Here is a 12780-nt window from a genome sequence, read left to right on the forward strand (position 1 = left end):
TCAAAGAACAGCCCAGCCGGTGTGGCTCAGTGGTTGAGCATTGACCTATGAACCAGAAGGTCACGGTTCCATTCATGGTCGGGGCACATGCCCGAGTTGCGGGCTGGATCCCCAGTGTGGGTGTGAAGGAGGCAGCTGATCAGTGATTCTCTCTCATCATTAATGCTTCTATCTCTCTCCCTTCCTCTCTGAAATACTAAAAATATATTAAAAAATAAAATAAAATTTAGAAATCCTAGCACCCAAATGGTTATATCTCTTCTCTGAAAAACGAAGACATTTGGAAGACATTCTTTAAAGCTACTATATTTTTAATGTAATCTCTTTCACATTGATTAGTACATAGAATGTCTGCTTGCCTCCCTAAGGGTTGCTGTGTGTGTGTGTGTGTGTGTGTGTTATGGAATCCCCTCATTATGAACCATTGAATTAAAAACTTGTGCAAATCAATAATAAAATAAAATTTATTCTTTTTTCTACAATGCCAGATGCATTTACTGAATTGTTTTTTTTTTAGAATGTGCTTTTTCTTCCCTCCTTGAAGAGCTATTCCCCCGTCTTGTTAGGAAATGGTTCTGAATGGGTTGACTGGAGGTCATAATTGCTGCTTATTTGATTCATGTCACATGGAGAGTGTCTTTGCAGGGTGACTGAAATCTCTTTTTTAGAGATCTCTTTTCCATTTTCAGTTGTCTCTACAAATCTGAGGTCAGGATCTTATATTTTTATTTTTTTAATTTTTATTTTTAAAATATATTTTATTGATTTTTTTACAGAGAGGAAGGGAGAGGAATAGAGAGTTAGAAACATCGATGGGAGAGAAACATCGATCAGCTGCCTTCTGTACACTTCATACTGGGGATGTGCCCGCAATAAGGGCGAGGTCAGGGTCTTTAAAAATGATGCTACCATTCATTGTCTTTTGTTTACTTTTAAAAAATTATTGATTGATTTTAGAGAGACAGGAGGAAGGGAGGGAAGGAGGGAGGGAGGGAGGTGGGGGAGAGAGAGAGAGAGAAAGAGAAAGAGAGAGATTTGTTGTTCCACTTATTTATGCCTTCATTGGTTGATTCTTGTATGTGCCCTGACCAGGGGTCGAACCTGCAACCTTGGTGTATCAGGACAGTTAACCAAATGAGCTACCTGGCCAGGGTCTTTTGTTTACTTTTAAAATGAAAAGACTGACTTTTGTGATACTCTCCTGTAAATTCTATTTAGGTTTTTTTCTTTCATTTTTTAGTTTATTTCATTTATATGGATGAATATTACATTGTATTGGTAATATATTTTTGGCAGAATGACTTGATCAAGATCGAAAATGATTGCCTTTTGGATATAGAGCAGTAAGATTGTTAAATTAATGAGGGAAAAACCCAGTGTCCCAAAAATTATTTCTTGGACAATGATAATCAGAGATTTAGGGAGATAGCTAAAGGCTTCTTTGACCTTGTTTTTACACTGTCAACCTGGCTCAGAATTTTATCATTTTATTAGAGGCTCGGTGACGAATTCGTGCACGGGTGGGTAGCCTGCGGGGATCGCAGCCTTGCAGCCCCGCAGTCCCGCCTGGCACCCTGCTTTGGCCTGGCGCCGCCCCCTCACCTGCTCCACCATCCTGCCTGTGGGGTAATCGATCGGGGCTGGGGCCCCAGCCTGGCTCCCTCAGTGCCTGGGAGCTGGGTAGTGGCCCTGTCCCCTGCCGCTACTGCTGGTTGCCGGCGGGGCAATCGGGCCACTGCTCGCACCTGCCTTGGCCTGCCACTGCCTGCTCACCTGCTCCACCATCCCGCCGCAGTCTCGTTCTCGTCAAGGCCCACCGGGCCGACAGCACCTTCACTGCCGCCCATTGCCAGTGCCGCGTCGCTGATGCTCACCATGTTCCGAACCACCTCCTAGTGGGCAGCACACGTCATAGTGAGTGGTTGAACTCTCGGTCCCCTGGTCGAACTCCCGGTTGAACGACCACCCAAGGGGACAATTTGCATATTACATTTTTATTGTATAGGACTAGAAGCCCCGTGCACCAATTCGTGAACAGGTGGGGTCCTTCTGGGCGGCCTGCGGGGATCGGACCAAAACCCATAGTCCAACACCGCCTGCAGCTCCTACTTGCCGCTCCCAGTCATCCCAGCTGCACTGTGCCTGCCGCAGGCTCGTGCCCAATCAGTCCCCATTGGGAGAGGCTCATGCTGCCATAGCAGCGCTCGCCAGCCTTGAGCCCTGTGTCTGGCGCCCTCCCAAGGGGATTGGTCTGTGGGATTGGGCTGAAATCGACTCTCTGACATCCCCTGAGGGGTCCCAGATTGCGAGAGGGTGCAGGCCAGACTGATGGACTGCACTGGTGAATGATCAGGCCGGGGAGGAACTGCGGGAGGGCTCCAGGGCATGTCCGGCCCATCTTGCTCAGTCCCGATCGGCCGGACCCCAGCAGCAAGCTAACCTACTAGTTGGAGCATCTGTCCCCTGGTGGTCAGTGAACGTCATAGTGACTAGTTGACTGGTCGACTGACCCCTGGTGGTCAGTGCATGTCATAGCAAGCAGTTGAGCAGCCTTAGCATATCATTAGCATATTATGTTTTTATTGGTTGTTCATTATTCTGCAGTTTGGTCTATTTGCGTATTACCCTTTTATTATACAGGAGGACTAGAGGCCTGTTACATGAAGAGATTCGTGCAATAGGCCTTCCTTCCCCTGGCTGCTGGCACTGGTTTTCCTCCAGCACCTGGGACCCAGGCCTTCGTTCTGGCCACAGCAGAGAAGCCAAGCCTCGAGCCTTCTCCACTCTGACCACAGCAGGAGAAGCCAAGCCTCTTCAGTCTTCAGTTGTCTTCAGTCTTCAGTCTTTGCTCTGTGCCTGCACATGCAAATTAACCACCATCTTTGTTGGGTTAATTTGCATACTCATCCTGATTGGCTGGTGGGCATAGTGGAGTGACACCAATTTGCATGTTTCTCTTTTATTAGTGTAGACTAGAGGCCCGGTGCACAAAAATTTGTGCACTCAGGGGGAAGGGGGGGTCCCTCAGCCCGGCCTGTGCCCTCTCGCAGTCTGGGACCCCTCGGGAGATAACGATCTGCTGGCCTAGGCCTGCTCCCGGGTGGCAGAGGGCAGGCCCAATCCCTAGGTGCAGCCCCTGGTCGGGCTCAGAGCAGGGACGATTGGGGAGTTGGGGCACCGCCCCCTGTCATGCACAGAGCAGGGCGGATTGGGAGGTGGTGATGCCACCCTCAGTCACGCTCAGGGTAGGGCCGATTTGGGGGTTGGGGCACCAAACCCTGTCACACTCAAGGCAGGGTCGATGGGGAGGTTGCGGCGCCACCCCCTGTCACGCACAGAGCAGGGCCCATCAGGGGGGTTGGGGTTCCGTACCCTGTCATGCACAGAGCAGGGCCAATCAGGGGGTTGGGGCGCTGACCCCTGTCACGCACACAGCAGGGCCCATCAGGGGGATTGGGGCTCCGTACCCTGTCACGCACAGAGCAGGGCCAATCAGGGGGTTGGGGTGCTGCCCCCTGTCACGCACAGAGCAGGGTAAATAAGGGGGTTGGGGAGCTCCCCCCTGTCATGCACAGAGCAGGGCCGATTGGGGTTGAGGAGGTCCCCCCTGTCACTCACAAAGTAGGGCTGATAGGGGAGTTGGGGCACTGCCCCCGTCACACTCAGGGCAGGGCGGATCAGGGGGTTGGGGCGCCGCCACTGTCACACTCAGGTCAGGGCCGATGGGGAGTTTATGGCTCTACCCCATCAGAGCAGGGCCTGTGGGGGGGGTTGGGGTGCCCCCCTCTATCACCCACAGAGCAGGGCTGAACAGGTGTTTGGGGCGCTGCCACTCTCACACTCAGGGCAGGGCCGATGGGGAGGTTATGGTTCTACCCCGTCACACACAGAGCAGGGCCCGTGGGGGGCGGGGGAGGGTTGGGGCCCGCACCCTGTCACACACAGAGCCACAGGGCGATCAGGGAGTTGGGGAGCTCCCCCCTATCAGGCACAGAGCAGGGCTGATCAGGGGGTTGGGGCGCCTTCCTCTGTCACGAACAGAGCAGGGCGGATAGGGAGGTTGTGGCCCGCCCCCTGTCACACACAGAGCCGTAGGACGATCAGGGGGTTTGGGCGCTGCCCCCTGTCATGCTGATCCCGGTGCTGGGAGGCCTCTCGGCTCCGCTGACCCCAGTGCTGGGAGGCTTCGTGGCTCCGCTGATCCCGGTGCTGGGAGGCATATTACCCTTTTACTATATAGGATAGAGGCCTGGTGCATGGGTGGGGCTGGCTGGTTTTCCCTGAAGGGTGTCCTGGATCAGGACGGAAGTCCCCACTGGGGTGCCTGGCCAGCCTGGGTGAGGGGATGATGGCTGTTTGCAGCTGGTCACACACCCTTCAGGGTGGGGGTCCCCACTGGGGTGCCTGGCCAGTCTGTGTGAGGGGCTGAGGGCTGTTTTCAAGCTCCCAACTGCTTCTTTTTTTCTTTTTTCTTTTTTTTTTATTCTGGGCCAGCTTTAGCTCTGGCTCCAGCTCTGAGGCCTCTGCTGCTGAAAGAAGGTATCTGGTTTGTTTTTGTTCTATAATCGAAACAATGTATAACTCCAGCTCTGAGATCCCGGGCTCGCTGAAAGCAGGTTTCTGGGGTTTTGTTTAGCTTCTATATTTGTTACAACGTTTCTTAAACTGCAAGCTCAGAGGCCGGCAAGGCAGGCGGGGAACGTTGGAGTCCTCCGTCACTGAAGCAAGCAAGCCTAATGTTAGTTTTAAGCTGCCTGGCTGCCGGCCGCCATCTTGGCTGGCAGTTAATTTGCATATCTCGCTGATTAGCCAGTGGGAAGGGTATCGGTCGTACGCCAATTACCATGTTTCTCTTTTATTAGATAGGATTATGTTGTTCATGGTCCTGGGGAGAAAGGATGAAATAACAGCTTGGTGAATTTCTTTTTTTTTTTTTTTTTTTTTTTTTTTTTTTATAGCACAGGGTTCTTTAATAGTGTACAAGTCAAAATAACTTAAAATCGAACAAGGATATGGTTGAATAAATTAAGAGTTCCACACTATGCAGTGAGTAAAAATAACATTAAGAATTGGCCTTGAGAAAGTATGACAATATTTTGTGTGACAAAAAGCATATTCAACTGCAGCCATCTATGTTCTTTGTGTAAAAAATGTGCACACACCCATAAGAAGAGGGAAAAAAAAGACTAAAGTAATGCTCCATTGTTAACTGGTTATCTTTAAGGGTTAGGATTACAAGTAATATTTATGTTATTTATACATTTAAGTTTTCTAAAAGAAGCATATAAGTTATTAGAAAAAGATTATTTTTTAAAATATATTTATATTGATTTCAGAAAGGGAGAGGGAGAGATAGAAAGAAACATCAATGATGAGAATCATTGATCCTCTGCCTCCTGCATGCCCCCTACTGGGGATCGAGCCCACAACATGGGCATTTGCCCTGACCAGGAATCGAACCGTGACCTCCTGGTTCATAGGTCAACACTCAACCACTGAACCACACCAGCCGTGCTAATATTTTTAAATAGAGTTATAGATGATAATAGGGTTCTACCAGACTTGCTAATCCACTTAAACTCAGAGCCCTCCACCCAGGTATGGAGCAGCCATAATAAATAACATATACAATCATTTAAAAACACAATCAGTTTATTTGGATTTGGGACTATGAATAGTTCCGTCTCTACTACCTGACCTTCTATAATTTCTGAACTTAGAAGGGCTTGGACTCCGACTGCGGCTCCGGCTCCTGCTTCGGCTATGGTGGCTCTTGCTCCGGCTGCTCCGGCCCCGACTGCGGTCCCTTTTTCTTTCTCTACTTCGTGAACTGTGTCTTTCTCGACTTTTTGCTATGTGTCTGTGAGACTTCTTATCCCTGTGGGTACTTCTTTTCCTCTCAGATTCTCCATTTCTTTTATAGAAACGGGCCGGACTGGGGCTTCTTCTCCTCCTGGGCCTGCCATAGTACTCATCATGGTGGCCCATTCTCTCTCTCCTCTCTGAGTTCCTACCAAAGGAAGAGCTAGACCGATCTGGAGACAGGTAGATGTCCCTATTAGCTTCCCAAAATTCATTGTTGGGATTTCTGAACACGTGAAGAAAGTTGCAGTGTTTTCCGCTTGGGCATTGCTGCATTTCATATAAACCACAAATTGCCATTTTCCACCGGGTCACTGGGCAGAATTCACACTGAAGCTGCCGTCCTGCATACCATCTTCCGTTAAACAGAGAAAAGGCTGTTTGGCATTCTTCTTCCGATTGGTACTGAACATACACATTGCCCCTCAGATGAGGTTCTAAGTTGCAGCTGACCTTGAACTGGATCACCTTCCCCACGTTCTTGAACTCAGGGAGCACGTCCTCATAGAAGTCCAGGAACTGCTGGTAGGTCTCCTCTTCACTGTACTCCAGGCTGGCGTCAGGGTCATAGTCATCCCTTCTGCACTGCTCCATTCCAAATGTTGTAAACATGCTTCTAATAAGAAGGGTGGGGCTTGATGTTGGGAAATTGTGTTTACGTGAACACCTATCTCCAAATCTGCAAGCTCCCATTTTACTGTAGAATGGACAGTTAGCTCGATCTTTCTCCATTATTCTTACATCGGTGGGTGGTTCTGGGTTTTGCCATGTGGCACTATTTTCCAACTCATTTTCAGCCCGCTCCAGCATCTTCTGCACAGCCTCCTCTCTTTCTCTCTTCTCTTGTAGCTTCTGCTCCTCCTCTTCTTTCTCTTTTCTCTGCTGTTCTTCCCATTCTTCCTTTAACTTTCTCTCCTGTTCTTCCTGCCGTTTTCTAGCTGCCTCTTCCTTTTCCTTCTTTATTCTGAATTCTTCTTGTGCCTTCTGCTCCCGCAGCAACCACTCCTCATGTAATTTTTGCCTAGTGCAAGTGAAGGTATGGGGAGATGGGCACCTTGATTCACTGTTGGAGGGGCTGCAGACTGCAAACTGGGAAGCCCTTCCTACCGGCCCATCTACGTTGTATGTGTATTTATCCTTTGATCGCAACCATTTCATTTCCAGGCATTTTCCTCTCTATCTCCAACAGCTTCTCTTCTTGTTGTTCAATAAAAGATTCCTCCTCTTCCTCCTGCTTCTTCTGTGAGAGTCCTGAGTCTCTCAATCGAGCGAGTTCCTGACGGTGTTTCTTTCGTTTCTCCTTCTTCAGGGCGGCCCTGTACTTTTTGTGGCTTAGTTTGTCCGGAAGCATCTTGGTGAATTTCTTAATTCAGAAATGCTATGTATGTTGAAAAGAAATTAATAGTCTATTGATAGGCATTTTAATAATTTCAAGCCCTTGATGACTGTTTCATGACTTATGGCAAAGATAGAGAAAATGATTGTGATAATGTAATATATGAAAGTTTCTATCAGAGTATTCCAGTTTCTCTAAAACATACTAAAGTACTCACTAAATGTTAGTTTTTGTCTTTCTTTTTCTTTGAAAATGTTTTCTGTTGTTGAAAATGTAAAGCAAGCATTTTTAAGATAATATATACTTTTTACAGTTATATTTTTCATCAATTCATACAAATATATTTACATTCTAGTACTGAAGTGAACTACCAAAAAAGAATGCTCTCAGTCTAAAGGCATTGACTCAATTAAAAAGTTCCATGCTTCCCACATACTTTGTCAGCCCAATTCTTTGAGTGGATTTAGGGGACTTGTGCAACCAAGTTCTTGTTCTGTGCTCAAGAAGAAAAATGTAGAAACTATCATTGAACTATCCCTCAAGTGACTTTTAAATAGTCACCTTTAAGAAAACTGTTTTTATTTTATTTTTTATTTTTTTATTTTTAAAATATATTTTATTGATTTTTTTTTTACAGAGAGGAAGGGAGAGGGATAGAGAGTTCAACACTGATCAGCTGCCTCCTGCACACCCACTATTGGGGATGTGCCCGCAACCAAGGTACATGCCCTTGACCGGAATTGAACCTGGGACCCTTCAGTCCGCAGGCCTGCGCTCTATCCACTGAGCCAAACCGGTTAGGGGAAGAAAACTGTTTTTAAATAAGCATTGACTCTAGATGATTTTCTATTGATTATAGAAAAAAACCCTTATTTTTTTTAATACTTATTTTATTTTACACTTAGTATACTTACACTTTATATCTAGTGCAAAAAAAATGTCTATGAACCTTTATTTTTATTTTGTAATGCTTTAGTATAACTTAAAAGTGGTACCTAATTTCAAAAATAGGTAAGTCACAGTTAACAAAGAATGACATAATTTTCATGGACTATTTTAGGTGGGAGAAAACATTTATGATACTTTAATCTATATTTCTATAAAGACTTCAAGTAGAATTAGGAATATTTTAGATAAATTGTATGTGGAGAACCTAGCATGTTTTATCTTTTGATTTCCTCAGATTTTTTTTTTTTGAAACATGGCTATATTTAAGTGTATAATGCCTGGAAGTTCGCTAGCCTCTGTATTTTGTTCACTGTTAAATGATCTGTTCTCAAGGTGTACAAGGTGTTATACTGTTATTTTTTTTAAGTTTTAAAAAAATATTTTTATTGATTTCAGAGAGAAAGGGAGAGAGGAGAGAGAGATATAAACATCAGTGATGAGAGAGAATCATTGACCAGCTGCCTCCTGCATGCCCCCACTAGGGACCGAGCCTGCAACCCAGGCATGTGTCCTTGACCGGAATTGAAACTGAGACCCTTCAGTCCGCAGGCCAATCTCTATCCACTGAGCCAAACCACCTAGGGCCTCTCTTATTTTTTTAAACAAACACACATACATTTTTAGAATCATTTGTATTCTCATTGAAATGCCAAGACTGTTGAATGTAATTTTACCTTTGATTTATTATGAGGACAAATTTTTGATATTAGTGATTCATATTATGTAAAACTAAAATCTAATATTCTTTTAATGTTTTATAGAGCAGGAAAATGTAAAAGTTGTTGATCCTAAGTCTTTATTCAATCCACTTCACCTTAGTTATTTCCTGTGATGTGTCTTAAATGGTCTTAAATGTTTTTCCTCAGTCTTTGCATTGTTTGTCATCATTAATATAAAGACATTTTCAGTATTCAAGAGCTGTTATGTATGTCAGATTTTTATGAAATGTTAGAGGACATTACTGATAAACTCTTGAGATTCAGTTCCTTCTTTGCATATCACACTTCCTGCCAAAGTGCTAATGGACTGTGGAAATAATGATGAACATGAAGTACTGTTTTAATATTTAGTATGTTGAATTCCCAGACATCAATTTAAAAATAAACTGTGCTCATGAAAAGTATATTGGGCATGTTTCTGCTGGAAACAAACAAACAAAAAATAAAAGTCCTGAGGAAAATAATCTGAATTGAATTGTGAATATGGGAGTACCATATAAAGAATGACTCAGTCCAAGGAAACCTGAAACACTAATTTGAAAGAATATATGCACCCCTTTGTTTATTGCAGCGTTACTTATGATAGCCAAGATTTAGAAGTAGCCTAAGTGTCTATCAGTAGATGAGTGGCTAAGAAAAGCAGTGGTACATTTACACAATGGAATACTACTCAGCCATAAAAAAGAAGGACATATTATCCTTTACTTCAGCATGGATGGACCTGGAGAACATTATGCTAGGTGAAATAAGCCAGTCAGAAAAAGGTAAGTACCATGTGTCTAATCTAATGAACAAAATGAACTAACAAAATAAAGACAGACTCATAGAGAATAGTCTGACAGCTGTCAGGGGTTGAGAGTGGCTGGGGAGGGGGTGGAGGGATTGAGCAAAAAATAAAAAAAGAAGAGAAAAACTCATGAACAGGGACAACAGTGTGGTTATTGCCAGAGGGAGGCTGGGTGGAGGGAGGTGGAGGAGGGTATCCTATATAATAAAAGTGTAGTATGCAAATTGTCCCCTCGACCAGGAGTTTGACAGGGGGTGGGGCTGGCTGGGGGAAGGGAGGGAGGCCCCGATTGACAGCTGCTAGGGACCCTACCAGTGAACAGTTTCGTGCACTGGGCCTCTAATAGGGGAGATAAATGGTGATGGATGGAGACTTGACTTGGGGTGGTGAACACACAATACAGTGTACAGATGATGTGTTGTAGAATTGTGCAACTGAAACCCATATAATTTTGTTAAACAGTGTCACCCCAATAAATTCAATAAAAAGAGGAAAATAAAGAGTTGCTTTCTACTCAAGGTTGTTCATTTATTCACTAATAAGTGTTGCTAGGCACTAGAATTAACAATGAAATTTCAATTCTCTATTTGTATTTTGGATAATGCCTTTGTATTTCAAATAAAAATTTAAATAAACTTTACATATTGTCTTTTGAAGTTAATATTTCTCTACAAATTTAAGAACAGAAATACACTTCATTTTTTACCAGTACTTTACCATTTTTTTAGCTAGTTATTCTGACCCTAATTATATGTATTGTTCTTGATTATAGTATTTAATTCTTTAAAATATAATTTGTATTGATTTCAGAGAGAAAGAGAGAGGGAGAGAAAGATAGAAACATTAACAATGAGAGAGAATCATTGATTGGGTGCCTCCTGCATGCCCCTCACTGGGGCTGAGCCCACAACCTGGGATGTGCCCTGACCGAGAATCAAACCATGACCTCCTGGTTCATAGGTCAATGAATTATGCTGGCCAGGTTATAGTATTTAATTTTAATGTATTTCAAGACTTATTGGACCTTTAGCTGCTAGATTTCATACCTTTTAGGCTTATTTCACATATAAAATGAAAATGCCATTTTTTTTCTTGGTTGAATGTTTTGCATAGTGAGCTTGTTCTGCATTTGCACAGTGACAAAATGAAGTAGAAAGTGAAAATCATCAATAATTCTACTACCAGAGATAGAAAATGTTTTAATTTATTTTGCTTCTTTTAAAAATGTATTTTTAATTTTTGGTAATATATGCATAACATAAAATTTATCATCTTGACTAGTTTTTTGTACATTTCAGTAGTTTTTTTTTTTAAATATATTTTTTAATTGATTTTTTTACAGGGAGAGAGAGAGTTAGAAACATCAATGAGAGAAAACATCGATCAGCTGCCTCCCACACACGTCCTATTGGGGATGTGCCCACAACCAAGGTACATGATTTTGACCGGAATCAAACCTGGGACCTTTCAGTCCGCAGGCCAATCCACTGACCCAAACCGGTTAGGGCTTTTTTTTTTTTTTTTTTTTTCAGTTCAGTAGTTTTAAGTATAGTCATATTGTGCAAGCAATCTTCAGAAATGTTTTCATCTCACTAAAGTACTATACCCATTAAACAACAACTCTCCTTTTTCTGTTCTCCATCCTCTGGGAACCATCATTATACTTTCTGTGTGTATGAATTTGGCCCCTTTTAGATATCTCATATAAGTGGAATCATATAGTAGTTGTCTTCCCATGACTGGCTTATTTCATTTAGCATAATGTCCTCAAGGTTAATCCATATTGTAGCATGTGCCAGAATTTCTTTTTTTTTTTTCTACAGTATGCTTTTCAAAAATAAGCCAAAACTCTCCAAAATGCTATCATATCTCTGTGGCTTTGTAAATTATCTTTTCAAACCCAACATGTGTCTTCCCAAAGTTATATCTGCCTATTATCTATCTATCTACTAGTATCTATCTACCTACCTACCCAATCATTATCTATCTATCTATCTATCTATCTATCTATCTATCTATCTATCTATCTCCATTGCTACCAGGAATAGCATCCCTGTTCTACAAATGGGGAAAATGAAGCTTGGAGGTAAATAACTTTGAGTTTATATGTAGCAGTGGCAGGAACTAAATCCAGGTCTGCTTGATTCTAGAATTAGACTGCAGTGTGCTTGCTATAAGTCAAGGATGTGATTATTGTGGAAAAACGAAGCAATTTTGAAGACAGATTTTTTTGGTAGCTAAAGGACCTGATTTTATGCTTTTATTATGGGAAACTCTACAACTTGGGTATTATGATTGCAGCAGGCACAAATGTCTGTCTCTAGAAACATCTTCCAAATATTATATTGCACCACATTTTCTTTTGTATCACTCATAGCTGTATTAAGACTGGATTACTTCTAAGATGGCTTCAATTGTCCTGATCAGAAATATATTTTCAATGGCCTTTCAAAAAGCCAGAGATAAAACAGCAGAGAGGAAATTACCTGCCTCTTATCTGAAGGACAGTGAAAAATAAAAAAAATAATGAAAATTCTTAGTGGTTTAGGCTAGATAACATGATTAGTGTAGTTCCTTACAAGCATTTTAGAGCTAAAAAATACCACAGAAATAATCTAAACCCACTTTTTAATTTCATAAATGAGGTACTGTTGTGAAATGGCTAACCAAGTAGTTAACTGTACAGTTAGGATTAAAATCTAAGTTTCTTATTTCCCAAGAATTCTATTTTACCTATTGGTGAACAGAGCCAGATTTCTCTTACCAGACTAGCTATTACTTGCATTTTATACTGAGTGTACTTTGAATAATATTTCCTAGATTATATAATACTTAAGAAGATTTGGAAATTTTAATGAATTATTTACATTTTTATAGAATCTTTGAGGGCTAAAGATGTGTTTTAGAAATGTTTTTGTTACCCTGAAAATAGTTGATTTTTCACAGGTCAATTCAGCATTTACCACTAATTCTCATGGGTAGGGAATGAACATGGTAGTGTGGGCTGTCAAAACTAGGTGTTACTCATTGTATCATTAGAAATGAAAGAAATTGGGGTGAACATTTTCTTGATCTGATCCATCAAGCAGTTGTTGATGGAATCCATTACCTTTATGAGTCTTGTCAAT

At 42.6% G+C, this 12780-nt stretch overlaps 2 protein-coding genes across 7 annotated transcripts in view; one reads left to right on the forward strand and one right to left on the reverse strand.

Annotated features, from left to right (window-relative positions):
- ST7 (suppression of tumorigenicity 7) overlaps window positions 1-12780 on the forward strand; it is a 327721-nt gene that overhangs the window by 24683 nt on the left and 290258 nt on the right. The gene's annotated exons all lie outside the window — the stretch shown is intronic.
- Window positions 5635-7213, reverse strand: LOC132242675 (U2 small nuclear ribonucleoprotein auxiliary factor 35 kDa subunit-related protein 2-like). Its single transcript, XM_059711629.1, has 2 exons — window positions 7029-7213; window positions 5635-6883 (listed from the first exon to the last, which is right to left on the reverse strand). The coding sequence occupies exons 1-2, from the start codon at window positions 7211-7213 to the stop codon at window positions 5653-5655; spliced, it is 1416 nt and encodes a 471-aa protein (XP_059567612.1). The 3' UTR covers window positions 5635-5652.

The sequence above is a fragment of the Myotis daubentonii genome, chromosome 10, assembly GCF_963259705.1.
Source record: "Myotis daubentonii chromosome 10, mMyoDau2.1, whole genome shotgun sequence".
NCBI lineage: Eukaryota > Metazoa > Chordata > Mammalia > Chiroptera > Vespertilionidae > Myotis > Myotis daubentonii.

Excerpts from the sequence above, each read along its gene's own strand:
- LOC132242675 (XM_059711629.1), bottom strand. The coding sequence starts at position 7,213 with ATGCTTCCGGACAAACTAAGCCACAAAAAGTACAGGGCCGCCCTGAAG. Across the intron at positions 6,884-7,028 it reads TTGGAGATAGAGAGGAAAAT|GCAAAAATTACATGAGGAGT; the intron begins GCCTGGAAATGA and ends CACTTGCACTAG.